This window comes from Cutaneotrichosporon cavernicola (genome assembly GCF_030864355.1).
Source record: "Cutaneotrichosporon cavernicola HIS019 DNA, chromosome: 4".
Classification (NCBI taxonomy): Eukaryota; Fungi; Basidiomycota; class Tremellomycetes; order Trichosporonales; family Trichosporonaceae; genus Cutaneotrichosporon; species Cutaneotrichosporon cavernicola.
In genome coordinates this window covers 2,568,392-2,594,748 of record NC_083396.1, presented here as the reverse complement: position 1 = coordinate 2,594,748, position 26,357 = coordinate 2,568,392, and the positions used below count along the sequence as shown (strand labels likewise).

At 58.4% G+C, this 26,357-nt stretch overlaps 12 protein-coding genes across 12 annotated transcripts; 7 read left to right on the top strand and 5 right to left on the bottom strand.

Moving 5' to 3' along the window:
* Positions 1–210: 210 nt before the first annotated feature.
* On the top strand, positions 211–5,650 carry CcaverHIS019_0409960 (uncharacterized protein; the record flags this gene model as incomplete). Its single annotated transcript, XM_060600892.1, has 3 exons — positions 211–263; positions 299–850; positions 889–5,650. The coding sequence occupies 3 exons, from the start codon at positions 211–213 to the stop codon at positions 5,648–5,650; spliced, it is 5,367 nt and encodes a 1,788-aa protein (XP_060457441.1).
* Positions 5,651–5,935: 285 nt separating this feature from the next.
* Positions 5,936–8,671, bottom strand: CcaverHIS019_0409950 (uncharacterized protein; the record flags this gene model as incomplete). The annotated part of the gene is made up of 2 exons (XM_060600891.1): positions 5,936–6,990; positions 7,030–8,671. The coding sequence occupies 2 exons, from the start codon at positions 8,669–8,671 to the stop codon at positions 5,936–5,938; spliced, it is 2,697 nt and encodes an 898-aa protein (XP_060457440.1).
* Positions 8,672–10,300: 1,629 nt separating this feature from the next.
* CcaverHIS019_0409940 (uncharacterized protein) lies at positions 10,301–11,039 on the top strand (the record flags this gene model as incomplete). The annotated part of the gene is made up of 3 exons (XM_060600890.1): positions 10,301–10,330; positions 10,442–10,831; positions 10,995–11,039. 3 exons carry the CDS (start codon positions 10,301–10,303, stop codon positions 11,037–11,039), a joined length of 465 nt encoding a protein of 154 aa, XP_060457439.1.
* A 787-nt stretch (positions 11,040–11,826) lies between these two features.
* Positions 11,827–13,558, bottom strand: CcaverHIS019_0409930 (uncharacterized protein; the record flags this gene model as incomplete). Its single annotated transcript, XM_060600889.1, has 3 exons — positions 11,827–12,429; positions 12,462–13,315; positions 13,354–13,558. The coding sequence occupies 3 exons, from the start codon at positions 13,556–13,558 to the stop codon at positions 11,827–11,829; spliced, it is 1,662 nt and encodes a 553-aa protein (XP_060457438.1).
* A 688-nt stretch (positions 13,559–14,246) lies between these two features.
* CcaverHIS019_0409920 (uncharacterized protein) lies at positions 14,247–16,641 on the top strand (the record flags this gene model as incomplete). The annotated part of the gene is made up of 3 exons (XM_060600887.1): positions 14,247–14,266; positions 14,300–14,430; positions 14,462–16,641. The coding sequence occupies 3 exons, from the start codon at positions 14,247–14,249 to the stop codon at positions 16,639–16,641; spliced, it is 2,331 nt and encodes a 776-aa protein (XP_060457437.1).
* Positions 16,642–16,934: 293 nt separating this feature from the next.
* CDA2 (uncharacterized protein) lies at positions 16,935–18,411 on the bottom strand (the record flags this gene model as incomplete). The annotated part of the gene is made up of 2 exons (XM_060600886.1): positions 16,935–18,156; positions 18,281–18,411. 2 exons carry the CDS (start codon positions 18,409–18,411, stop codon positions 16,935–16,937), a joined length of 1,353 nt encoding a protein of 450 aa, XP_060457436.1.
* A 1,556-nt stretch (positions 18,412–19,967) lies between these two features.
* On the top strand, positions 19,968–20,833 carry RPL33B (uncharacterized protein; the record flags this gene model as incomplete). Its single annotated transcript, XM_060600885.1, has 3 exons — positions 19,968–19,981; positions 20,133–20,256; positions 20,651–20,833. 3 exons carry the CDS (start codon positions 19,968–19,970, stop codon positions 20,831–20,833), a joined length of 321 nt encoding a protein of 106 aa, XP_060457435.1.
* A 439-nt stretch (positions 20,834–21,272) lies between these two features.
* On the bottom strand, positions 21,273–22,274 carry CcaverHIS019_0409890 (uncharacterized protein; the record flags this gene model as incomplete). The annotated part of the gene is made up of 2 exons (XM_060600884.1): positions 21,273–21,752; positions 21,813–22,274. 2 exons carry the CDS (start codon positions 22,272–22,274, stop codon positions 21,273–21,275), a joined length of 942 nt encoding a protein of 313 aa, XP_060457434.1.
* A 178-nt stretch (positions 22,275–22,452) lies between these two features.
* Positions 22,453–23,197, top strand: CcaverHIS019_0409880 (uncharacterized protein; the record flags this gene model as incomplete). The annotated part of the gene is made up of 3 exons (XM_060600883.1): positions 22,453–22,804; positions 22,838–23,038; positions 23,082–23,197. The coding sequence occupies 3 exons, from the start codon at positions 22,453–22,455 to the stop codon at positions 23,195–23,197; spliced, it is 669 nt and encodes a 222-aa protein (XP_060457433.1).
* Positions 23,198–23,316: 119 nt separating this feature from the next.
* On the bottom strand, positions 23,317–24,555 carry mak16 (uncharacterized protein; the record flags this gene model as incomplete). The annotated part of the gene is made up of 7 exons (XM_060600882.1): positions 23,317–23,387; positions 23,432–23,967; positions 24,002–24,218; positions 24,258–24,367; positions 24,409–24,429; positions 24,470–24,504; positions 24,550–24,555. The coding sequence occupies 7 exons, from the start codon at positions 24,553–24,555 to the stop codon at positions 23,317–23,319; spliced, it is 996 nt and encodes a 331-aa protein (XP_060457432.1).
* Positions 24,556–24,814: 259 nt separating this feature from the next.
* FMP32 (uncharacterized protein) lies at positions 24,815–25,622 on the top strand (the record flags this gene model as incomplete). Its single annotated transcript, XM_060600881.1, has 3 exons — positions 24,815–24,869; positions 24,941–25,230; positions 25,326–25,622. 3 exons carry the CDS (start codon positions 24,815–24,817, stop codon positions 25,620–25,622), a joined length of 642 nt encoding a protein of 213 aa, XP_060457431.1.
* Positions 25,623–25,821: 199 nt separating this feature from the next.
* On the top strand, positions 25,822–26,315 carry CcaverHIS019_0409850 (uncharacterized protein; the record flags this gene model as incomplete). Its single annotated transcript, XM_060600880.1, has 3 exons — positions 25,822–26,157; positions 26,189–26,223; positions 26,300–26,315. The coding sequence occupies 3 exons, from the start codon at positions 25,822–25,824 to the stop codon at positions 26,313–26,315; spliced, it is 387 nt and encodes a 128-aa protein (XP_060457430.1).
* Positions 26,316–26,357: the final 42 nt, after the last annotated feature.

Sequence of the window (26,357 nt, the reverse complement as noted above, 5' to 3'; positions counted from 1 at the left end):
CCACTGGTGGGTGAAACGATGTAGATTGCGCACACCAGTAGTGAACGCCGAAGTGGAGGGGTGCGGTCACGTGTGAGCGGAACTAAATATTGGTTGGCTTGAGTGGATCACTTAGCTATTGCAACTGCCAGGCTCACCACAACACAACCCAAAGCAACAGTTGCATCTTCATCACATCCCTCCGACTCCCACTCGTCACATCGTCCCAACATGGTCCCTCCACGGGACGCCGGGGACGTCTTGTCCGCTGATGACTACCTCTGGTGCGCTGCGAACCCCGGTTTCGAGCTAACAGCAGGCCAATGACGACGATTCGGGATGCACTCCTCCGTCCCGACGCCGAACGGCACATCCCACGGGGCAAGCTTCGTCCCCTGCTCAAGTGGCAATTCCCCCGCCTACACAAACCGTGGGCACCCTTCCCACCTGCCTCAGACGCTGCGCGAAAGGCACTTCAGGCCGCATCCGTCACCGTCCCAGATTCCACCGCCAAGTTCGACGTGGACGCTGGCTCGCGCGCGCTCGCAGTCCGCCTATCTGACGAGGTCGGGCTCGATGAGGTCACGTCCTTCCTACTCTGGAAGAGCTACGCCATGCACTCGCTCGAAGACCTGCCTTCTGGCCCTGCCGAGGACGCATTGTTCGAACGCCTCATCGCTTGGTATGAGCAGGAGCTCATCGCTGTCCCGCAGATTGTCATGGCACTCCAGTTCGCTGGTGAAGACCTGGCAGACCTGCTGAAGGACGTGACGGGTGAGCAGGGAAAGTACATTGAGGAGCTGTTCAAGGCGTTCGCGGTGCTTGCGCAGAAATCTATCGACGAGAAGCGCCTGAAACGAGGATTATACTGGTGAGTCGCGCCTCGATGCTCGCCCCAGCTGATCCCAGGGCAACGCTCCAGCTGCGACAACAGGAGACTCTCCTTGACCTCCTCTTCCTTGTCCTGTACCAGTTCACGACACGCCCTGCGGCAGTGTCTGAGGGCTTAATCAAGGGCGCAGTCATGTCACTCTTCGGGACACGGCAGGCGAATCGCGAGGTGTGGGACCAGGACACTGAGTGTGAGCGGTTGAGTACGCGTGTGCGCGACCTTGTGCTCCTTATTGCCATCGAGTCGTTGTGTCTTGCGCAGATCGTCTCTCCGGAGACCGAGGACGACAACACGTTCGGCGCGACTCTCATCCACTCGCGCGACAATATCCATGCCGTGCACCAGTTCATTTTCGAGAACAGCGAAGAACTCAGCGACGCCCACCAGCCCGGGCCTGGCGTGCTCCCGGAGTGGCCCATTGCCATCCTCTGCCTCGGATGGGCGATTGTGCTCCGCTCCCTTCCACCAAATCTACAGCCGCCCACCAACGACTACTTCCAACTCGATACGAACGACATGGACAGCGCCGAGATCATGACCTTCATCGACATGGCCAACCGCGCGCTGCGCATCAGCTCTGGTCTGTTCCCGTGGCTCGATGTGATTCTGGCAGGCCCGCTGTACGAGACGTCCAAAGACGCGTTTAGCGGTGATGTCGCGGACGACATGGCCGCTCTCCGCCGCAGTCCATTCAAGGACCTTCTCATCGGCCTCGCCGACCTTCTGAGAATCGACAACATCCAGGACCGCCTCGGACTCTACCGCGTCTGGGAGCTCCTTTTCGGCGGCGGCAGCCGACAGGCCTCGACATCGCTGTCCTCAAACTACTGGGCCGTTGACTTCGTGTTTGACAGTCGCCGTGCTATCCTCGACCAGAGCATGTTCCCGCGCCAGCCGCTGTACCTCTGCGGCGTCCTCGCTGCGCTGACCGGCGTCAGCTCCGATGACGAGATTGTGCTTGGAGACGCAACCACACACACTGTTACCGATGTGTACCAGTACTTCTCCGACCTTCCGTTCGTGACCTTTGTTTCCCCGCCTGGGACGTTCAACTTCGATGGGCGCGAGAACGGCTATTATGCTGTCGAGGCGGCCTGCGACATCGAGCTGCCTGGCGGTAACATCATTCCCCGCCGGACACGGGGCGTTGTGCGCTCGGACCCTGAGGACGACGACACAGTCATCAGTTGGCGTTTCAAGCAGCCCGCATGGCCATTGCTCCTCGACATCCTCCGTGGCGCTACTGGACAGGTGCAGAAGGCTTCCAGTCGGCCCGTCGTGCGCCGCGTCACTCTCGAGGAGCTCGGTGTGTTAGGAGACTTGACTGAGATCCTGCGTGCGGGCCTCAAGTTCCTCCGCTGCGTCCTCCGCTCCACCGAAGCTGCCGAGCACCTCGCTGCTGGCCAGAACGGATCGTTTGGGCGGTCTGTCTTGGAGCTCGCCCTGAACATCGCGGGTAGACGCGACGACGCCCTCGCGGCTCAGTACGCGATCGACATCCTTGAGTCACTCCTCCTCACCGGCGCCAACGACATCTGGCAGCAATTCCGCGGCTCCGGTTTCTTCGACTCAGCATCGAGGAGACAGGGCAGCGTTTCCCAACTCATCCAGAACGATGCAATGAGGGGCGAGCACGGACTAACCATCACGCTACTGCGCCTTGTGCGCTCGCTGGTGTCTGCCAATGCGGGCGATTCGCTCGTCGTTCGCTCGGCCGTCAAGCTCGTGTTTAACGAAGTGTGGAGTCAATTCTCGGGTTGGCGGTATAGAGACGTGTCGAAGCGGTACGAAATCGCGGCTCTGTTACTTGGCGTCTTTGACAGCGTGCTCCGCCACCCACTCGGCGAGGATGCGTCCTCCCCTTCGCCTGCCGCCGCGTTCCTCATCAACGTATTTGTCAAGGCGGCCAGCCCACTCACGTACAAGCCTCTGGTTGATGTGATCACGCAATCATCGCAGCTTGTCACCAAGCTCATCCAGTCGCGCCGGTGGTCCGACGCCAACACTGTGTCCTTAACCTTTGACAATGCGGCGTCGCTTCTTGCGACCCTGGTCCGCCTCGGGCCGTCGCTCAGCGTCCCTACCAGTGCCCTCCCGTACTCGATCTTTGCGTCCGCAGTCGTGCTTCCAGGCGGCAACCGCATCCAGCTTGCCGACCGCCTGTTCGACCTCATCGCAGACCCGTCCATGCAGACAACGAGCCTCCGCCTCGTGCTCCGTCTCGTGCGCGTCTACCTCCTCACGACGCACAGCGGAACGCAGCGTCCGTCGTTGGCAGGCATGCTCCGCCGGGCCGACTCAAGCATCGAGAAGCTCGCCGACCTCGCATTCACGTCTGCGGCCGAGGACGTCAAGCCTGACGCATGGGCGCTTCTCGGGACAATCATCCGCACGCAGCCCGGCTGCGCATCGTTCTGCATCGGGCCCAAGGATGACAAGGTCACCGGACCGCTTAAGATGGCTGTCGATGAGATCGCCGGGTGGAAGGCGCTCATGAACGACGCACCACGCGCGCTCGCGGCCGTCCTCGGCTATCTGCAGGCCGTCCTCGACTCGCCGAGCGCTAGCAAGGGTGTCGCGGCGCTGCGCAAGGAAGACGCGTTCTGGCTGAGCGTGTACGACGTGTCCATTAAGAACGTGCCCAAGCCCTCCTCCTTGGCAGAGGACGTCGTCCAGCGAGTCCAGGACTACGCGTATGCGGTGGAATCCAAGGCGAACGCATCTGGCCTTCTTGCCGCCGAGCTTGCTCTTGTTCTCGACGCTGACGGGCCGGAGACCAAAGCGCTCAGCCTCGTGTTGTCCCTGTTCCGCAACCCAAACGCACTCGAGGACGTCGCTACTGGCGCCGTGCGCACGACGTGCGATCCCGAGCTCCACGCGAACGAGGACGCCGCGCTAAAGGAAGATGGTGTCCAGATCGTGCGCCTGCGGACCATCTGCCTTCCCGAGGAGCGCGAATACGGTGTACAGTACTTATACGACGGGCCGCCTGTAATCCTGAACGACCACGAGAAGCAGGTGGCTGTGAACCGCTCTCTTGCAGTGCTCAACCTGAACTGGTCGCAGCTGGACGCAGACATTGCCCTCACCAAGGCGTGGCGCCTGCTGGCTGAAATTGCTTCCGAGTGGACGCAGGGCGACGACCTGTGTGCCAAGGCATCTCTGCGCGCAGCCGCCGTTGTGTCGCACGAACTTGCCGACGAGGACCGCGGAGGCGACGTCATGCTCGCAATCCAGACTGAACGCCTGGCTATCCTCGCGGTGCTCCTCGACGTCGCGCTCCCGCCTGAGAAGAACGCCACCGAGCCAGATGTCGTCAAGGAGCTGGCCAAATCGGTGCGCCGCATCGTCGAGTCTCCGCTATTCAACCCTCTCGTCTCCTTACGTCACCCTGAACTGCCAAGCATACACCGCCCTGTGCTGCGCGTACTTCTGCGGCTGTCGCTAGCCAAGACGGGAGCTGCACAGGACGAAGTGAGCGAAGTGCTCTTCGGCTCCGGCGCCAGCTTCGCCATGGAATCTGCCGACTGCGTTCTCGACTGGATTATGCGCGGGCGTTCGGCAGCCGAGGTCGACCTCGGCCTTGTCGTCGCCCTCTTGTCTCAGATGGGCCGCGCCCCGCTCGGCGTCTGGCTCGACAAGCTCATGCAGGTCAACTTGATCCCGCGCTCACTCGAGCTCATCGTGCGCACCCGACCCGTTGACGGCGCCCTCCCCTCCCACTTCCAAACCATCCTCCTCCTCCACCTTGCCATCGCCAGTAAGACGCCGACTGCCGAGAAGCTCGCTGTTTCCGGCGTCCTCCAGGCGTACTCGGACAACGTTGTCGCCGTCGCCGCCGAGGCAGCCAGCATTGACCCGTCCAAGGACGAATCGCTTCACCACGCATGGTGCGGCATGCTTCTCACCGTCAAGGCCCTTCTCGGCAGCTTGGGCGGTAGCTTTGCCCGCTCCGACGTGGTGCCTTGGGTTCGCGTCGTGCTGCCACAAATGCTCCGCGCACTCGAGTGGCACGAGAGGCCGCTCTCCCGGCCCGCACTGACCGAGATGGGCCTCGTCGCAGACGTCTTCTACGGCCTCGCGGACACTGCCGGCGCTGGCCTCCTGGACGACTTTGCGCCCGCCGCGCTTGGCCTACTGAGGGGTGTGCGGTATGCGCTCTCGCATCCTCACCGCTTTGCGCTGCTGGTTGTGCCCGAGAGCGAGGAAGAGCACGCCGCGCTCGAGATGGAACTGGAGGCAATCGAGACGCAAAAGGACGACGTCAACCTCGTTGACGCGCGTACGCCCATTGTCGCGGCCGCCACGCGCGGACTGGTGGATACGACGCGCTGTATCGTTACCGCACTTGTTCGGTTTACGCGCGCATTCTCGCTTCTTGCCGGCGACGTCGAGCCCCAGCCTGAGCTGCTGCTCCCGTACGACGACGACGCAATGGTCAGCACGTCGAGCGACCCGATCGGCGTGATCAACGACATCTTCCTCCTCCTCCGCAACCTGGGTGAGCGCCTCGATGAGGCTCAGCGTGTGCCCGCCGAACAGGGTGCCGAGGCGGCCGCCCTCCTCGCCGTCACCCAGCTTCTGGGACGGCGCACTCTCCAGCCCCACCGCTCCGAGATGGACGTCGATGTACCCGAGAAGCGGCGAACTAGCATTGGCGATCGATCCGGCGGCGTGCTGCGTGAACTCAAGGGCGACGTGCGCTCCATGATCCCTGCGGGTGGGGGCTTGTTGGGATACCTTCGGGGCATTGCCGACACAGAGTTCGGAGACGCTTAATGCAGAAATGCGGAAACGCGTAGATCCCTGTTGTACTACCTAAATAGAGATAGGCATTTTGCACCGATGCATTGGTGCATTCTGGTCCAGTACAAGTTCTGTATGTGTCTAAAAGTGTTCGGTCGGATGATGATACATGTCACTCGGGCGCTGGGGCGACAAAGTTATGAAGGTCAAAAGGATGAGAGCTCCGTTTAGAAGATAGGAAACAAACAATGTGTCCTGCCATTGTCCGGGCAGTCTGGCTGCTCTTTGGTGAGGTTGTGCTGGCCGATACTATACAGCTCAGCACTGGTCTACAAGTCTGTTCTTGGGCCACTCGAGACCGGGCATGGCCTCCTGCAGCTGTCCGAACGTTGTGATGTTGGGATTGGTAAAGGCCACCTTGTGATTTTCGATAAAGTCGGCAGTGGGGTAATCGGCAGGGTCGCAACCAAGTCTACTCTTCTTGGGATCCTGGTACACGCGGATGTAGTCGACGTGCATCTCGACGGGCCAGAGTAGGTCTAGGGCCTCAAAGTCGATGAAGCCAAAGTTAGGCGAGATACCCAGGTTGACGATCATGTACATCGGTTCGCGGGAGACGATGCGCTGTCCGATACCGGCGGGCGTGTTTGGGGCCATCGCACCCTCGTGCAAAGTCCAAGCTTTGCGGCCGTCGCTGAGCCACGAGATGTATCCGTCGTTCTTGTCCCCTTCGCTCGGCATCCACTCGACGCCAAAGACTTCGAAGCATCCCTTCTCGTGCGTGTAACACTCCTGGTCGGTCTGCGCAAGAAGCGATGTGGCCTGCTGCCAGATACTACCGCGGTACTGGTTGAAGTGCGATGGGGTCGAGTTGTAGACGGTCACGAGGTCGGTTTGGTTGATCCATCCATAGAAGGGGTTGAAAGGTGCCCACTGGCCGGACAACGACACCTCACCGATCTTGTCGTCGCTGACAGAGGCCTCGAACATGTCGATCTCCGGGGCGGCTCGTCCGACATACGAGCCATCCGAGCGCGTCGGGCCAGGGTGGCTCTTTTCGCCGGGACAAGTGCACGCGGAGAGACGCTGGCCCGAGAGGTACGACAACGTCATGTTGTAACTCGGGTCGCCCTGGGTGAACGCCACCTCCGGCGTGCCGTCGGGCATCGACTGGTTCTTGAGCGTCCCCACATCACAGCTGTCGTAACTGTAAGGCCACATGCCGTCGGTCGTCCCACCGTAGCCGGCGCGGCCGAGGTTACCCATGGTCCAAATGGCCGGCCAGAGTCCCTGGACATTCGACTTGCCGGGCAGCGACACGGCAGCCTCGATGTAACCGCCCGTGAAACAAAACTTATTCCAGGTGTTCATCACTGGAAGTGGTCAGTGCGCCGAAGGAGAGAGTCACTCACTGCCGCCGGTGTAGTTGCGTCTATTATACTGATCCTTGGTGAGAGTGATCACGAGGCTGCCATCGCGCGTAGTGAGTCGCTTGGGCTGGTACCACTCGAGATTGTTGGTGGGCCAGTAGTGGAGGTCCTCTGCCTCCCAGTAGGGGTCGTCACCAGGGTTGAACGAGCGCCCAGGGTGATTAAACTCGTCGCTGAAGATGAGGTCCCAAGTTTCTCCAGTTTCCAGTGAAACCTTGCTATGAGCCTCGACTGGCGTATCCGGATCGATAGGCTGTCGTAAGACTGGCACCTGCCCTGTTGCGTTGGTGCCACCCAGGCCGAAGGCACCGTTAGTCGTCTGATGGCCCTGAGTGTACTCGGTGATGATGGGATAGCCCATGAACAACACGACGAGAATGAGCGTGATGAGGGCGAGGCAGCCAACGTTTGTGAAACCGCGGAACGTCAAGAGCGACCCGAAGAAGCCTGTCTTGTGGGTGGGGTACGTTGCTGGGTTGTGGAGGTCGTCGTCATCTTCTGGACCCATGGCGGCGTAGAGGCCGGGGTTCTCGAGGCCGTAGTTGAGAACAATACGCTTGCCCTCTCTCTTGAAGCCAAAGTGCCCATAGCCCGAGTTTCGCAGATCTTCTTCCGAGCCCTTCTCGTAGTACATGCTGTGCGCTCCCTGGCTGGACTCGTAGTGGTGTTGGCGGAGGTACTCGGCATAGCTCTGCTCCCTCCCTGCCAGCTGCACGTTGCTCATCGAGGTCTCATGCGTTGGTAAGCTGGCCACAGAATCGGCGCCGTAAAGGCTAACTCCTGGCGAGATGCCCGCGCCGTACGGCATATGAACCTGGTCCGACGAGTAGTCGCTGGCATCCGAGTCGGGTCTACCTGGTCGGGGGGAGTTCTCGGACGAGGCGCCAGACGAGCGGTTAACAAAGCTCGAAGGCGGGTATTGAGGTCTCCGGGGCGAGTTGTCCTCGTTTTCAGACGACTGGCCACTGTACGGCCTCTGGGGCGTTGATGGCATGGAAGTGTCCTTGGGACTTTCATGGCCAGACGTTCGAGGTGTGATGATCTTGATGTCGGGAATGGGGTCGCGGATGGGGTAGCCTCTGGCATTGTACCGGGGAACACTGAAACCCGCTCCACCTGGACTGCTGTGAAGGCTCGGTGATTGAGACCGTGTGCGAACCATCTCACGGCCAATGTTGTTGGCGTGTTCGGGAGACTCGGAATGCTTGGAGTAGTGAGGAATGTAGGCCTTATGGTTGCCCGAGCCCTTGTGAGCGAAGCGCGAAGCAATGGGAGTCGACACGGCCGGCAGCGGCTTCTCGGTCATAACACTAGCCTCGGGGACGCTCTCGGCGCGCTTCTTTCTTCTTCCCCATCCGGCGAGAAGGTTCCTGCCGTTTTGCGAGTTGGCCGGGGAAGGGTACGTGTCCTGTTGCGCAGCGAAGATGGACTGGTTGTTGGCATCTGCGGACGCGGTCGGGGAGAGACGGGGTGAGAAGCGCGAGCGGAGCAGTGTGGGTGAGGTGAGAGACGAGGCACGACCGTGAGTTGAGACGTTGTCGTTGGTTGGGGGAGAGCTTGAGACCTTTGATGTGCTGATGTAGCGGCTCGGACCAGCGGCCTGCTGGTGCGAGAAAGGCGCCATTGCGACAATGTGGCCAGAATACGCTGGAGAGAGGAAGGAGGAGGAGGAAGGCGAGGAAGGTGGAAGGGAGAGAGAGAGGAGAGGAGAGGAGAGGAGAGGAGAGGAGAGGGGGGCGGGACTGTGGAGCGGAGCGGTGGGGACCAGAAGATATGAGGCGTGAACGAGTGTAACAAGGTGTAAGAGAGAAATACAAACAGAGATGAGATACTAGATAGCGGAGGAGGAGGACGCGACTGACTGTTCAGTTGGATAGATGGAATATGAATATTGAGGAAAGGGATAGGGGAGTGAATTGGGGTGGGGGACTAGTGCGCAAGTGGCCTCATGTACCGTTTCCTTGGTACAAAAGTGAGGTTTAGAGGTAAAGAAGGCACCACTACAATACAAGTAGAGTTTCTCGTGTTCAAACTGCCGCCTAGAAGAAACAGAAACAGATACAGATACTAGCTACTAACCTGAACTAGCTTTGAATCACTGACCGTGCGGGGAGCAGAGTACTGCAATGTACACAGACCTCGGCCTCCCACCCTCATCTTGAAACCCCCAATCTAACCCTCAAGGGAAAATCTTGCACCCGAGGTACATTACAACGTTTTGTAATAGGCTTTAGGACAAGTATGTAATCCCCAGTCTAAAAGTCGATCTATTGCGGGTTCGGTGTCCGATCTGAACCCTTTAACACCCTAGCCCCCCCTTTTGTCCCTGGAAAGATTGGGCTCTTGGACTCTTGGCTTCTTGGCTTCTTGGCTTGGTTGAGGGTATGTACATGTGTATCCATACAAGTCCATGTGAACTAGACTAGGTACGAGATTCAAGGCGCGTTTCCTCTGCCTTGACTACTAACACCATCAATGATCAGTGTCGTCAGCGGTCAGTATCATCTACGCTACGTTCTCTCATGGCTTGGTTGTCGTAATCTTGACCACGCACTACATTCTCTTCGCATGATGCTAATCTCGCTGCAACATTAACATTAATGCTGTGACGTGAGATGCGCATTCTGTAAGCCGTGAAAGACTGAGTGCGTTGACATGCAAGTCATTTCACAACCAGCCAATTTGTCAAGGGGTAGTTGTGCAACGCTATTCCAGTTGCAATGTATAGACGCTGATGGCAATGTATGTACACTGATTGTGTGACTGATTTCCTGTAGAGTGTGAAAGGGTGAAAGGGTGTGATGAGTGACGCACAGTGTGACGCGACACGTAAAAAGTGGCGCACACTCAAGGCAATGTTTGGGGTCGAGTTTCATCTCACCCCGTCCCAAACACAAAGCGAGAAAGCAGTTTTGAGACATGACACATCAGGTAATCCAACACCAGGCCAGCCTCCCCACCTGCCCCACTCCATCCATCAATGCAACGGAGTTGGATTCTAACTCCACTAAATACAAAATGCTCCCGCGCATTGGGGTGAATTTATTGCCGTAATTTTTATCGAATATATGTTGGTCGAAACTGGCTGAGAGCAAGTGGTGCCTGGGGTTGGGGGTTTGCAGCCTACTTTGCTTCGACAGTCGCAGTTTCGACTTGCTCATCCTCGCCCAAGTCACCGGCCTACCTCAAGTTAACAAAAACGCACCTCGACCAGTTTCTCATTCTCGCCTAACCCCGTGAACGAGTACCAAAAATGATCATCTCGAAGCAGAACCGCCGCCTCGTAAGTATCAAGCCTGCGCTGCCCGCTGCCTTTTGACCGCCTCTTGGTCTCTAGCGCCGTGCGGGTTCGCACCGTCTCCCACGTCTTTCTCTCGAGCTGGGCTGACCTCAGATTTACGAGCAGCTCTTCAAGGAGGGTGTCATGGTCGCGCCCAAGGAGTTTAACCGCCCCTCGCACCCCGACCTCACCACCGTCCCCAACCTCGAGGTCATCAAGGCCATGCAGTCCCTCACCTCGAAGGGCTACGTCAAGACCCAGTTCTCGTGGCAGTGGTACTACTACACCCTCACCGACGAGGGCCTTGCCTACCTCCGCGAGTGGCTCCACCTCCCCGCCGAGATTGTCCCCATCACCCACACCAAGCCCGCTCGCCCCGCTGGCCGCCCTGCCGGTTACGGCGCCGGCCGTGAGGGTGGTGCCTACCGCCCCCGTGGTGGTGACCGTGAGGGCTACCGCCGCCGCGACGACGGTGACAACAAGGAGGGTGGCGAGTACCGCCCCGTGAGTGTTGACGACGAGGAAGCTGGTGGATGAACATGGGGGAAGAGAGTGGAATGCTGGCTGCCAGGCAAATGTTCATGCCAATTGCAAGGCCGCTCTCCTTCCGACCCTGTCTCTGTCTTGCGCGCTTCCCAATTGCATTCTAGTTTATCGCTGACCCCAGCGCTTCGGCGGTGTTGGCCGTGGCCAGGGTGCTCCCGCTTCGTAAGCAACTGGGACGACAGGTGCGCCCGATCGTCGTGTCCGTACAATGATAGCCGCTATCTAGACGGGTCTGTAATGCGACGTTCGGTGCTTGCTGGTACTATTCAGTGTGCTGCATGAGGGGGTCGGCGTGGACGGGTTCGATGTGTCTGAGCTGCGTGGATGAGCTCGATGAGCCCTAAGTGGCAGAGACTAGAGTGGCGGAGAGCTGTGGGCAATGGGCATGACTGTTGCGGATCGTGGGGATGCCGAGGTGTAGCAACATTGGCAGCCATCGCATATCCCTTCCAACAAGGCGAACTGCACGACCGCGATCATATTACTGTACTCCCACGCCTCTCGACACGCTCAGATAGACCTCAACCAGCCTGATATCGCCGGAAGCCTGTACAAAGGCAGATCGTGGTCTCGCGAAAAAGGCCCGTGCATGTCTGACCGACATTGGTATTCTGGACAGGGTCGCCGCTCTCCAGGCGCGGACCAGCGAGTTGGACAGACGAACAAGCATCGTCTGGGTCAGGATCGGGCTCTCGGACTGTCAGGATTCATCGCTATATGCGCGCTGCGGTTTGTGCCCATTAGTTCATTCCAACGACGGATCATTCATTCGTTTGCCTATCACAACGCCCTCGAGCTCGAGTTACAACAAGACCAGCGCAGCACAGCACTCATCCTCGGTAATTTCGATAACCATGGTCATTTACCCGCATCTGCAGAAGCTTCGGCCCGTCAAAAATACCTCGTAAATACCGCATACATTGTTATTGCCCTCTTTTTGCCTCTCCCCAAGATTAAATACTGGTACCATCGCGCACGACCTGCGTCTCCTCGAGGTGCACAACCTCTGGTTTTTCGATACCGTTCTGACCAAACTGGTCGACCTTTGTGCCCTTGAACCGCCACGCCGGAACACGGTGCTCGAAAAGAAGATCGAGCTCGCCATAACTGCGCCCGCGGGTTTCGGGGATCCGAGTCCAGATGTAAATGGTGCAGAGGAAGGCACTAGTTCCCCAGAAGATGCCGCTCTTGGCACCCCAGTTCCACGCTGTTGGGCTCAGCATGCGCGGAACAATGATGCCGCAGGTGATGTTCATGATCTGGTAAGCGATGCGGGAGAGGGCGATCGTCTTCTGCCTCAAGCGGGTGGACGAGAGTTCGCCAATTAGAGTGTAGCACACGGGACCGAGGGAGGAGTTGTAGCAGAAGTTGAGGGCGACGAGGAGGCCGCCAATCGCAAATGTCGTATCAGTGTGGCGCGGGTTGTCATGGCCCACAAAGCCCAGACCACCGATGACGAAGAGAACGATGCTCATCAGCCCCATACCGGAGAGGTAGATTGTGCGACGGCCGAAGAAGTAGAGCGCGATCCAGGAGAAGAACGTTCCGATGATGAACTGGGGTTAGCCGATGAATTACCATACCTCACCATGCTGTTCAGGACCATGTTCAAGCTGAAGGAGAGATTAGTTCCAATTCCAGCTTGCTGGAGGAACTGAACGCCTTGTCCGATGAGGTTTTGTCCGCTGAGGAGTTGCATGGCGAACACCATCATTGAAGCCTCGGTACGCCACCGGTCAATGCCCTTGAAGCACTCGAGGTAGCTCGTGCCCTCCTCGATCGATCGCTCGAGCTCGTTGGTATGTACCATCATCGCGACATTGTTCTTGATATCCTGCTCGCTCACGTAGTCGGGGTTAGTGAGGCGGCGGAGCGACTTCTCGGCATCCTCGAGCCGGTTATTGCGGACGTACCACCACGGCGAACCGGGGGCGCAACAAACGATAATAAACAGGGGAATAACCCACATCCACTGAAGCGTAAAGGGGAGGCGCCAAGACCACTCGCTCTCAATGTCGAGCGTTGCTTTGACGACGCCAGAAGAAAGGAGAATACCAACGCCCCAACACAGATTGACGTAGGCTGTGAGGTAGCCCCGCAGTTGGATCGGACAGACTTCGGAAGCGTAGGTCGTTGTAAGGGTCTGGAACACGCCCCAAGGGATACCGCAGAATACTTCGGCGATGACGAGCATGGTGAGGCTCTGGGCAAAGACGAAGAGGAAGATAAAGCAGGTGAGCGCGATGATTGAGACCTGCATCACAATCTTGGGCCCGAACCGGTCCGCTGCCCACCCATTGATCAAGAGGCCAATGATGCCGCCAGCGCTCGAGCCGTTCGAGAGTGCACTCTGCCACTCCGCGGGGATAATGTATCCGTTAGGTGAGTTGGGCTCGGGCACGCCGAAACGCTTCAAGAAACTTGGGTGGCCATAGAACGAGCCTTTCGTCAGTAATGTCACAGGTGATAGAACGGCGCACCGATCACAACGACGTCGTAGCCCTCCATGATCAGGGCAAAGGAGAGGGCCATCGACCAGAAGATTGCTCGCTTGTGCGTCCGCCACCCAGACGCGAGCGTCATGGTATGCTCGGCTGCCTCGGCGGCAGCCGCGTTCTGGAGCGCTGCGGCGTCTTCGCAACCAGCAGCCTTCTCGTCGAGGATGACTTTGTCTTCGTGGGTCATATTGGAGTCAGAGTTGTGTTGGCCACCTGGGTCTCTGGTTCAACTGACTTATATCAGAGGCGTCGAGGGGTATCTAACTGGCTTGATCCGGGCGTCATTTGGGTGATGTCCGCCTCCCACAGCGGTATCACATGACTCGGACGCGAGATGAGATGAGTAGGAAACGGGCCGTTCTTTCGGTGCGAGATCACCCCGACCCGAGCTCGTTCGAAGGAGTCGATGGCGCTCTGCGTCGCTTTCGAGCTACAGTAAAGGAATGTTGGAGTAGGTGCGGGGCTGGGAATCTGGGTGTACGGAGCCCGATGCGGGTGGGCGGGCCGGGCGGCGCGACGTCGTCTGGTGTGGAGTGAGCAGTGGTTGCACACCGGTGATAACTCCGTGATCTACCCAACACCGGTGATATCCCCCGAGAACCTTCCCTTTCTTAACCCACCTTTGATAGCCAACGCCCCAAAGCGCAAGGAACGAACGTCAAGCTCTGTCTACGTCGACGTCGGCCTAAAGTTAACTGCGTGGTTGGGCTGCCGGAGCACCGGTCTTGTTAACGCCGACCTCCACCCCAAGACCGCCGCCAAGATCGGCCCGATTGTGATGTCACGCCCAGCGCTTGTCTACTACGTGGGCAGCGACTACATTACTGTCGTCCCACGGTTTGGTTCTGCCATCATCTGCATACCCATCACTTACAATGAAGTTCACTGACGGTCTGTGAGTTGCCTGGTGTGATCGAGCTGATGGAAGATGGAGGCGGCCGACGGGCGTCGACTTTGTCGGAGGCGTCGAGGTCGTCGAAGTGCTAAGCGAGAGCAAGGACGGCGTCGAGTTTATCGTTGCGCCGCGACACGTCGCGAACCGCGGCGACACACTCAACAGTGAGATACAAGCTTATAGCGCTGACAGCAGGCCCGCTGCTCACGGTGAGCATCTCGTCGCCGATGGACGACGTGCTCAAGATCCGCCTGGAGCACCATATTGGCGGCAAGAACAACGGACCGCACTTTGAGCTGTTTCCCGACGGGGCGCCGGATGCACCTAAGACAAAGGTATCCCGCCCCGCCGAGAACCACATTGCGTTCATGTCCGGCTCGCTTGGCGTGGACATCAACACTGGTCCCAGGGCGTACGCGCTCCGTTTCAGTGACTGCGACCACGACGAGTTCCTTTGCGCAACCGAGCCCAAGGGACAGGGGTACGCCGACGTGCCGTGGCACCTGACGTTTGGGCAGCAGAGCCAGGCTGGGTGTCTCACCACTTTGGCCGACAGCATGGTGCGGAACGACGACTTTGCGCTCGACACTACCCGCGCCACGGGGCTTGTGCGGTTCATGGTCAACGAACTTACGCTGTCAATTGGCGAGACAATCTACGGCCTCGGTGAGCGGTTTGGACCGTTTGTCAAGAACGGCCAAGTGGTCGGAATCTGGAACCAAGACGGTGGGACGTCGAGTGAGCAGACGTACAAAAATGTCCCGTTCTACCTCTCCAGCAAGGGATATGGGCTGTTTGTCAACCATCCCGAAGAGGTCGAGTTTGAGGTCGGCCGCGAAAAGTGCTCCAAGATCGGGTTGAGTGTTCGCGGTGAACGCCTCGAATACTTTGTCATTGGGGGTGGTAGCATCAAGGCCGCATTGCAAAACTATGTACGCCTGACGGGTCGTCCTGCCCTCCCACCGGCTTGGACGTATGGGCTTTACCTCTCGACATCGTTTACGACGTCGTATGACCAGAAGACAGTGAGCGGGTTCCTGCACGAGATGCGGGAACGCAAGTGTCCCGTGCGCGTGCTGCATCTCGACTGTTTCTGGATGAAGCGGTACGACTGGTGCTCGTTCCAGTTTGATCCGGACACGTTCCCCGACCCGCAAAAGTACCTCGCCGACGTCAAGCGCGAGTACGGCGTCAAGGTGTGTGCGTGGATCAATCCTTACATTTCGCAACGGGCCGTCATCTTTGCCGAGGGAGTCGAGAAGGGATACTTTCTCAAGCGGAAGAATGGCAACGTGTGGCAGTGGGACGAGTGGCAGCCGGGTATGGCCATTGTCGACTTTACCAACCCCGCAGCGTGCAAGTGGTATGCAGGGCTCGTGCAGCGCCTTCTCGACATGGGCGTTGATACAGTCAAGACCGACTTTGGCGAGCGTATTCCCCACATTGACGTCGTGTATCATGACGGCTCGGATCCTCGCAAGGCGCATAACTTTTATTCGCTGCTGTACAACAAGTGTGTCTTTGAGGTGGTGGAAAACAAGTATGGCAAGCACGAGGCGGCGCTGTTCGCGCGCTCGGCGACGGCTGGTGGCCAGCGATTCCCGGTTCACTGGGGTGGCGACTGCGAGAGCACGTACGAGGCCATGGGCGAGACGCTCCGTGGTGGTCTGAGCCTCAGCGCATCGGGCTTTGCGTTCTGGTCACACGATATTGGCGGATTCGAGGGCCATCCCGACCCCGTACTTTTCTCACGTTGGGTCGCCTTTGGACTGTTCAGCTCCCACTCGCGCCTACACGGAAGCGCATCGTACCGCGTCCCTTGGAACTATGGCGAGACTGCCGTTCAAGTCACGGCCAAGATGGTGCGCACAAAGTGCCGCCTCATGCCGTACATCTATGGCGAGAGTCTCAAAGCCCACGAGACTGGTATTCCCGTCATGCGCGCCATGATCATCGAGTTCCCCCAAGACCCCGCGTCCGCCTACCTCGACAAGCAGTATATGTTTGGCGACAACCTCCTTGTCGCACCCGTCTTCCATAACACCAAGGCTGACTTTTACATCCCCGCAGGCCGTTGGACGTGTTTCTGGACAGGCGAGGTGATCGAAGGGCCTAAATATGTCCGCAAGACCGACTACCCCATCGACCAGATCCCTGTCTTTGTGCGGCCCAACTCTGCCCTTCTACTCGGCCCCCAGGACGTCGACAAGCCCGATTACGAATACGCCAAGGTCGGCCTCGAGGTGCGCACGTACGAACTCGAGTCCGAGGTAGAGGTCAAGGTCCCTACAGGCAAGGGTGCCAAGTGGGCCGGGTCCGTCAAGGTCGCTCCAGGAGGCAAGGTCAGCGCGTCGGGCGTCGTGCTCAAGAACTAGTCGCCAGATCAGTAGTGTTAGAATACATTAGTGAATGGACCTTTGATGTTCAAGCAATGCAAGGCGATAACTAACAGAAAAAGAGTGTACCAAAAGAAGATCCATTAACTGTGTTTAGGGGGTGTAGATGACATACAATGCACGTGCATGGTGCACTGCGCAGATGGAGGAGTGTTCGTGAAGAATCATGAGAGCTACGATACGTCCCTTGTCGCGAGCTGGACGGCAATGGTCCGCCGCCCGCCGCGAGGGTATGGGTCACCGAGAACCCATAATGCAACAAGTCCAAAGTTTTACGCAGAGAAGGCAATGGCGGCGAGGACGGCGGCGAGGGCAATGGCAGCCGAGGCGTACGACTTGGTGGCACCCGACTTGGGGGTGACCGAGGCGCCTGCCGGTGACCCCGAGGTGGAGCCAGTGGCGGCGCCGCCGTTGGCGCTCTTGCCGGTGGTGATCTCCGGCGCCGCGCCGGTCTGGGTGCCGACCTTGGGCTGGAAGACGGTGCCCGAGCCGGGGATCTGGGTGGCAGTGACGTTGGCCGAGGTCTCGATGTAACCCTCGGAGTTGGGGAGACCAAGGCACTCGATGATCGACTTCATGGCGTACTTGCCCGATGCAACGGCCATGGGAAGGAAGTAGCCGACGGCAAGGTCAACAGTCTGCTGGTAGAGGTCGTGCTGGAGGACGATGAAGCCGGTGTCGAGCTCGGGGACGGTGTCGAGAATGTCCTGGAAACGCGAGACGGCAGTCTCACCGCTGGCCTGGCCACCGGGAATGTTCCAGTCGGTGGTGTCAAGAGTCTTGCCGTTGTGGCGGGTCCACATGACGGGAGTAAGGCCCATCTGAGCGGCAATGCCACGGACACGGTCGTCAATGTCACCGTAGGGAGGGCGGAAGGTGTTCGGGGTCACGCCGACGACATCGTGGATGGCCTGCTTCGTCCAGCCGAGCTCGGCAACAATCTCCTCGTTGGAGAGCTTGGTGAGCGAGGGGTGCGACCAGGTGTGAATCGAGAGCTGGTGGCCGGCAAGGTACTCAGTGACGACCATCGACGGGTACGAGATGACACGCGAGCCGACGAGGAAGAAGGTCGACTTGATGTTCTTCTCCTCAAGGTAGTCCAGGAGGAGAGGCGTGTATGGGGAAGGTCCGTCGTCGAACGAGATACCCCAAGTGTACTGGTCTGGGCACTCGGCAATGTCGGTATTGCGAGTGCAACCACCGCAAGTCCACCAGCAGCGGCTGGCATCGTTGGCGGCAGCAGGTGAACCCGCACAGGTACCGTCCGTGACGGTCAGGTTGGGGACGAGAGCCCAGTTAATCTCAGAGATCCATTTCTGGACCTGAGGCGAGTTGGTGGGCGGGATCTTGTCAAGCTCGGGGTAGTTGAGGTATGACGGGGCGGTGGGGATGACAGGAGCGCCCGAGATGGTGGGTGTCGCACCCGGAAGGCCCGTCGAGTACATGGCAACCGTCTTGGACGAAGGCGCATCCTTCGTGATCTCTTTGAGGGCGCTGGCGTCAGCCGTGGAACAAGGCCGCCGGGGCCCGCGGGAAACGCATGCCGTGCCATCGCACGGGCCATCATACCGGACATGGTTGCTGGCAAATGGTCGATGCACGACTCAAACCGACTTACGGAATCTGGTAGCCCTCGACGGTGTGGACAGGCATGGATGGGATATCCGGGCGGATACTGGCCGTGATGGAGGGGGCGATGGCCTGGGCGGCAGCACCAGAAAGGAGCGAGAGAAGGACGACGGCGGCCATGGTGACTCGGCTGGTCGGGGAAGGGTGTGGATTAGGTGGCGGCGTGAAAGCGCAAGATGTGAGGAGATGTAGGATAGGTCTAAGGAGTGTGTCGGTGTGGTTGATTAATCAATCTGAAATCAACTTGGAACCGTTGGTGTTGGTTGTTGGTGTCCGAGAAAGTGAAGAGAGCTTGTTGCGAGTCTTAAGAGAAAGGAAAGTGAAAGAGCGTGGAATGGAGAAAAGGTGAGAGAGAGCGTTTGAGGAGATGATGTGAACAAGCGACGTTGTGCACTGACCTCTTATTGTAATAGTCTAGTCAGCTTTGGGCATGTTGCTCCGAGCTCGACCAACTCTTTCAAGAGATGTAAAGGGTCGATTGAGGTCATCCTGAAGTACCTGGAGAGGAGCGTGCATTGTGATGAGGGCTGATAGATTCAGATATTACCTTCAAGTGGCTTGAAATCAGTTCAAGTCATCAGGTGGTGTTTGTATTTCATGATTACTGTAATAAGTGAATTACCTGCCAAGAATCGTCCATGAGTACAAGTCAGTCAGGGTAAAGATCTCATTCACGAGGGTAGAGGCGTCAAAGGGAAACTTCCAACTCCCCCTTTGAGGCGTAGAGGCGTTCACCTCTCTCTCTCTCTCTCTGCTTGTAGGAGAGTACGGTATGAAGATGAATAACTTAGCCGGTCATTGTGACGATTCGAATGTTGTTGTGAAGGGTTTATCAAGTGGATCTTGGCCGCAGCTGGGTTTGGACACGCACGTACTGGTACGAGCACATGCGTACAGTGAAGCCATCAGCTACCTCTCAACCTAGCAGACTGTGTCGGGCATTGCCGTCAGTCGAGAGCCGTGCCACCAAGCAAGGACAAGGGTTTGAACGGTGCACTGACCCATGGTCAGCATGCCAGCTACAAGGGGCAGCGTGGCGTGCGGGGACTCCCGGAAGCGAGCCCTGTCAACCCGTTCTTGTGACGCCAAGACAGCATCTTAATGGGTAAGAGGCCTTGGCAGCAGATGGCAACGACTGGACCTCGGACGCCGCTCGGACCTTGGCTTGGTAGCGTCACGACGCGTGAATGTCGGTCGAAGATGGCGAGTTCAGAATGAGGAGTTTGGTGGCATGGTCTCGATGCGAGATGGAGCGATGATGGGTAGAAACGGCAAGTGCATTTGTCCTTCTGGAGAGGGTGTATGGGATAGGTTAGGCAGTTGTCCTATTGCCCTTTAGCTAGCGAGTTGGATGGGGTAAGGTGAGGGAAGGGTTACGCCCGCGCGATGCGCGCGATGGACAGCCCAAAACACGTGAGTCTATATACTCTCCATCATTCCTGCTAAAGCTGCTGAATAAAAGCCATGTGGCCATCGGGCCATGTGGATTTGCTTTAAACCTTCCCCTATATAACAAGTTGCGAAGATTGTGCCTGATTTGGTGCCGAAAAACCTATGTCCGACACCACGTGCTTAGCGCCGACATTTGAAGGATTGGCTGGCCCTGGGAGGCTGGCCACCGAGTCGGCCGTCCTCACCGTCGAAGCTTGCTCTCTATCCATCAAAACACAGCAACAATGGGTGCCACCAGGTGCGCCGACCGGACACACCAACGACGTCGTGCTGACACAGAACGTTCTTTCCGATCCGCGCGCTCTTCTCGCTTTTGAACCACCCCTTTACCCCCCGCGACACGTCCATTCTCGCGCACCGAATCTATCATCGAACATGTCTGCGTACAGGCTTTACACCAAGGGACGCGTGCTCGGCCACAAGCGCGGAAAGCGCAACTCGCGCCCCAACCAGTCGCTCGTTGCGATTGAGGGTGTTGACACGGCTGAGGCCGCTCGCTCGTACCTCGGCAAGGTTAGTCGCAACGGTGGCACGCGACTGGACGGGAGGGAAGGAGATGGGACGGTGTGTGAGGGAAGGATGTCCGGAGCTCGGGAAGCGAGGCAGAGTTCGAAGAGAACGAGAGCGAGAGATGGGAAATGAGGTCGTCGTCGGTGGTGGTGTGTTGGCTGAGTTGGGAAGGGCTGCTTCCGACCAAAGTCGCTGTAACCTCCCCTCCTCAGCCGTGCACATCCACCTCGTGCGCATCCCAACGCCCTCACTGCGATTCTACTCTCTTCTGTCTGCGCTCCACCCAAGCACCGGGCAATCTTGCACTCCTGCTTCCACCCCGACCCATCACCCAGCCTCACAGTACCAGTCTGCGCCTTGCAAACCGCCCAACCCCAAAAATCATTGCTAACCCCAGCGCATCGCCTACGTCTACAAGGCCAAGCGTGAGGTCAACGGCTCGCGTGTCCGCGTCATCTGGGGCCGCATCTCGCGCCCCCACGGCAACTCGGGCGTCGTCAAGTCCAAGTTCACCACCAACCTCCCCCCCAAGGTGTTCGGCGCGTCGTGCCGCATCATGCTCTTCCCCTCGAACATCTAAAACCGACGTTCGCCATCTCCCTCACGTCACGTTCCTCTTCTCTCTTGCTGGTGCTAGGGGGAAGAGCCTTGCATAGCGCAGCCCCAGGGCTCTGGTACGCGATAATGTATTAGGGTCTGCAGATGCCGCGGGCTTGTGCTGGTACTTGGTCAGCGGGTGTGTCAGAGAGGTCTGTCTGCAACATTGAGTGGAGGAATGGAGGAACGAGTGTAGATGGGTTGCTGAGCTGGCGTTAGTACTGACTTGAGGATGTGGGGCTGGATCAGGAGCGAGATTTCGGGGTCGGGGCAACCTCACAACTTCTAGGATCCCAATGGTCTCTGCCTTATCTCCCAAGTATTGTGCGGAGCGTGCGGTTTCACCAACATAAGCCATACATAAACAGTGCAATGAGGAATCTTGTACAGTGAGGATGTGGGTGAACTCTACCAGCACGCACTTACTTGCCCGCCTGCGCGCGCTTGGCAGCTTTCTTGGCCTTCTTCAGCTCCTTTGCCCGCTCATCTAGCGCAGACACCCGGGGCCGCTTACTCTCCACAGCGCCAGCCTCCTCTCTACCGCGCTTCTTCCCACTGGCGCTGGGCACACTACTAGCGCTAGACACGCTACTCTCTCTGCTGATGCTGAGCTTGTCCTTGAGCTTGGCGTAGAGGTTATCCGACAGATTACCCTTCTTGCCGCCCTTCTTGTCCTTTGGTTTCTCTTTGCCAGCCTTGAGCTTCTCCTTCCCCTTCTCCAGGACCTTCCCTTTCGGTGGTGGAGAGAAGCCCTTTGGTCGCTGAAAGGTTCGTTCCTCAGGCGGGGGTGTGGGCTCGTTCGCGCGCGATTTTGTGCGTTGCAGCTGAACCTCCTTCGTATCCATAGGCTCGTCCACACGCGACTTTGTCCGCGTGATGTCGCCTGCAAAGAACCGCCCCGCCTGCTGTTAGTCGAATGACTGGAATGACTGGCTTTTGAGAACCAAGAATCGACAACTCACCGAGACACCCTTCTTGCCTCGGATGGCGACCTCGTCGTCGCTATCACTCATCAACTCGTCGTCTTCATCTCCACTCCTCTTCTCTTCCACTTTCGCCATCCCAAACGACATGCGACCCGACGCTGCCCCAGTTGACTCGTCGTCCTGGAGGAAGGGAAGGTATGACGCGACGAACTGGACGCGCGGACGTGTTGACGGCCCAGCCTCGGCGTTACGGCGAGGGAGAAACCACTTGGCCTCGGCGTCATCTTCCAATACAGGTGTCGCCGGTTGAGCAGGCGCGGGAACCGGTGTTGCGACAGATGGTGCGGGCGAGGCGGGGGTCGCGGGGGTGGTCGACGCAGATGGACCAGCGGATGCTGGCACAGGAGACGCGGTAGAGGTAGGCGCCTCCGTCTTGGCCGCGCGCGCGGCGGCGCGCTGCATGAACTTGAGGTTCAGCGTTCCGGTCGAGAGCACCATGGGCAGTTGTGTTGATGATGATGGAGCTGCGATTTCAACTAGTGGCAAGTTTGAATCTGTTGATCTTGCGGACATTCCCTAATCTCCGTAAATCAGGCCAAGGTCAACGAACTCAACTTGTCTCGCCAAACCATCAGGCCAACAGATAACACATCTCACAACACATCAAATCACGGCAATGACGGCCACACTCACCGACCCACCCATCCGAACGTCGCTTCTTCTGGCTCTAACGACACAGGGTGCGCTCCTCAACGAGTTATTCACCGCTCTCCCCTCGTCGTCCTCGGACATTCCAGCGCTTCATGCCTCTCTCGTACAGAGCAGTGCGCAGCTTGACGCCCTCGCTGCCGACGCGGAGGAACATCAGCGCGCGTGGGCCGCACTACTGGCCCAGAAGGCTGAGGTAGAGGACCTGGAGAGGCGGATACGCGCACTACTGCGCGAACTCGAGGGCGGGCGTGTCGAGCTCGAAGCACTTGTTGATGAGGGCCGGCGCGTTAGCGATAGCATCGCACTCCGCGAGGACGGTAAGGTCGAAATATGGCAGCGCTGATACCCAGATCCGGTCGGCGTACCTGTGCTCCTGGCGCAGGCGCATGCACTTGCGCGCACGACCAGCGCCCCAGTGTCCAGCTTGCTTGCGCCAGTCGACCGCGCGCAGGCTACCCCCTGGCCTAATGAGACGCAGATGCGCCAGGGTCTGCTGTGGCAGCTTGGCGGTAGTATGAGTGGCATGGGAGATGTCGGTGTCATCGGTCAAGGTGAGCTTGTGTTGTCGTCAGGATAAAGCTCACGCAGACCAAGAGCCGGAGAAACAAGGGGAGCGCGTCGAGGTCGTCCACGAAGAGCAGGTGCGTCGGTACAACCCCGAGGCCGTGTTCAAGCTCGACTTCAACTCGGATGACTCGGACGACGATTAGTCTCCAGGTCCATGGTCCACTTCCACTCGCACAGCTTCGCAAACCATGTATCAGTCTCGACAACCAGTGTTGTATGCATGCAGGGGTCCCAGAGGTATCATGTCTAGAGGTATAAGCGATCACCAGTTGTTGATCATCTCGCGCGAAAGCGGCTCCGTCTCCATCTCGTACTCGACGTTGACGTGCGGGCCTGGATGTTAGCTCAGTCATGGGGATCAGCATAGCTAGACTTACGCTTCTTGCCCGAACGCTTCGGCTCGCGCGGTGCCTTGCGCTTCGTGCCGGCCGCGGGTGCTGGTGGCTTCTTGCCCTTCTTGGGCTCCTCTGCCTCGTCGTCACTTCCCTCCTCGTCCTCGTCGTCGTCCTCGTCCTCGTCCGACACCTCAAGGTCGGACGGGAAGTCCTGCCCCTCGTCATCCTCCGAGTCATACTCGTCAAACTCGCTCCCGCTGTAGTCCTCGAGGTCATTGACGCTTTCGTCGTCCGAGTCCTCGACAAACTCGCGCTCGCCGCCCTCCCACTCCTCCTCGTCCAAGACACTGTCGTCGTCCTCCATGTTCTCGAGTTTGTCCTTTTGCTTGTCGAGGTCGAGGACTTGGCGCCACACGTCCTCGTTAACGTTGAGCGGCGCGTCCCCATACGCCTTGGAGCGCAGGCGCTCGAGCAGCTCCTTCTCAATGCTCTTCTCGAGCTTGGCAGCTGCGAGAGCCTTGCGCTCGCGTGTCGCCTCACGACGCTCCAGCTTCTTCTTGATCCCCACCATTTTCGGCCTTCAGTTAGCGCCAGAGTGATAGAATAACATACTGCTGTGTCATGCTCAGTCGCCGCATCTTGATCAGGTACTGCGTGATCTTAGTCAAACGCTGCTTGCACTTGTGCGTGATGAAGTTGGGCCAGTAGATTAGCTCCTTGTCGATCTGCTCTAGCGCCTTGGTGTAGTTGTTCGACAGCTTGATCCGTTCCCACAGGTTGGCTGGCGAATGCGCACGCTCAATCGTCTTCACGTAGAGATAGAGCACACCTGGCGTCAGCTGCTGCAGTTGTGGCATCGGGAACTCACCTTCCTTCTCGCGCACTGTCGCATACCGCGAGTTGGCGAGGGGGCACGACTGCCTCGAGCAGAAACCCGTCAGGTTGAACTCATTGCGGCAGAAGTTCTGCGTGACAGTCCTTGGGGGTTAGCTAATCCAGACACTCGGCTAGCTACTCACTTGACCTTGTAGGAGCAGAACCTGTTGTTAGTGCGTGCTGGTAGTGGTCGTGTGAACGTACTGCTGGTTGATGACCTGCCAGATGATCTCGTCAGACTGATCTTGTCAGCTCGATTCAAGGAGATTGTTTCAGCTGCTTACCTGCATGATGGGCAGAACAACAGTTGATGATACCGAGATGTAATAGTGTTGACAGTGGTGACGGTCCGCCGAGGGATGTCCTGATCTCGAAATTTGTGTGCTTAGATGCGGGGAACCCAAGTTGGGGGCAACCGGAATCAAATTCGTGCGGAATCCATTCCCTATTTCATTCGCCACCAAAGCCTCCAGCCAGTACACTGGGGCCAAGCAATCCAAGCCGATCAACCCCAGTCGTGACGCGTTTCCCGACCACTAGCATCTCACAATGTTCGTCCTAAGGCAACCATCAACATCACGGGCCGGTGCCATCCTTGCACGAGGTGAGCTCATTGCTGTGAAATACCAAGCTCGTGTTGACGCTCTCCTTGCCCGGCCATCTCTGTTTGAACAGCCACGCGTCCTCCTCTCCGCACTTTCCGCATCTCGGCCACGGCTGCCGTCGCGCACTTTGACACACAGCTCCTTGTCGAACGGTTGCAGAAGAATGGGATGACCCAACAGCAGGCCGAGGGCGTCATGAAGGTGTTGGCGGAGGCCGTTGACGAGAGCGTGCGCAACATGGAGGCAGGGCTTGTGTCCAAGAGCGAGCAGGAGAAGCATCGGTACACGCAGAACGTCGACTTTGCGCAGCTCAAGAGCGAATTGCAGCTGCACGAGAAGAACGACTTGACGTTGATGAAGGTGGGTGCTCGGGGGGCAGGGGTGTGAGGGGGAATGGATAGGGAGAGACGGGAAAGGGAAGGAGAGCGGTGAGCTGGAAGAGATACTGATGCCAGGCCGAGAACGACAGACTCATGGCTGACGTCGAGAAGCTCAAGCAGCGTCTGCGGGAGGAGGTTATGCGCACGCAAGCCGGCGTGCGCCTCGACCTCAACCTGGAGAAGGGGCGGATCCGGGACGAGAGCACGCAGCAGGAGCTTAAGATCAAGGAGGTCGACACGCGCATCGAGAGCGAGATTGCTGGTCTACGCACGCAGATCGAGCAGGCAAAGTTCTCGATCCTGCAGTACCTCGTTGGTGTGGCAACAGGTTCCGGTGCTCTTCTCCTCGCGTACATGCGCATGATGCGGTAGTCTCCATTGGCCACGCGCTCCACCTTTGATTATATGAATGCTAGACTATAGATTGAGAGGGAAAGGGAAAGGCACTTGGTGACTTTGTAGATGGTACAGTAGATTGTGGATTTGGCTCCGCTGTTGACATACTAATGACGCGAGACACCGATCAGTGCACCTTCCTCAATCTCCTCTCTTTACCTCTCCCCGCCTCACAATGACAACGGCACCCCAACAGCAGCCAATAATTACGCCGTCCGAACTCGCAGCCGACCTCGACGCCCTCCAGCGTCTTCCACCAAGCACACTCGCGAAACTCATCGACCCTTCGGCTGAACCAACCCCGAAGCCAGCCGACGCGACCACCCAGCTCGCGGCCTTTGGTCCGTCCTCTGGCCCCGCTGCCAGTCTGGCCTTGACCACGGCGTACGCTGCCGAGATGCGTGACGGTGCGGCCAAGCTGCGCGCACAGGAGATTGGGGGGCCCGCGTCCGCGATCGCTGGTGGACGTGGTGCGGCGTCTGATTTGGCGACGCTGGAGCGGATCCGGAGTGTCGCCGAGGAGATTCAGGCTGCTGTGGAAGAGTATGCGGGTGCAGGGAAGTGAGAGGAAACGTAGGTGAGTCTGGTGTGATGGGATGGGCGTGATGGGATCAGAGTCAGTTGAATCCAGTACCGCCGAGAACTGACACCAGTCTGCCCTCCATATAATCAGCGAGCCGACAAGGCAGCACTTCGGGTGTACATACGGGA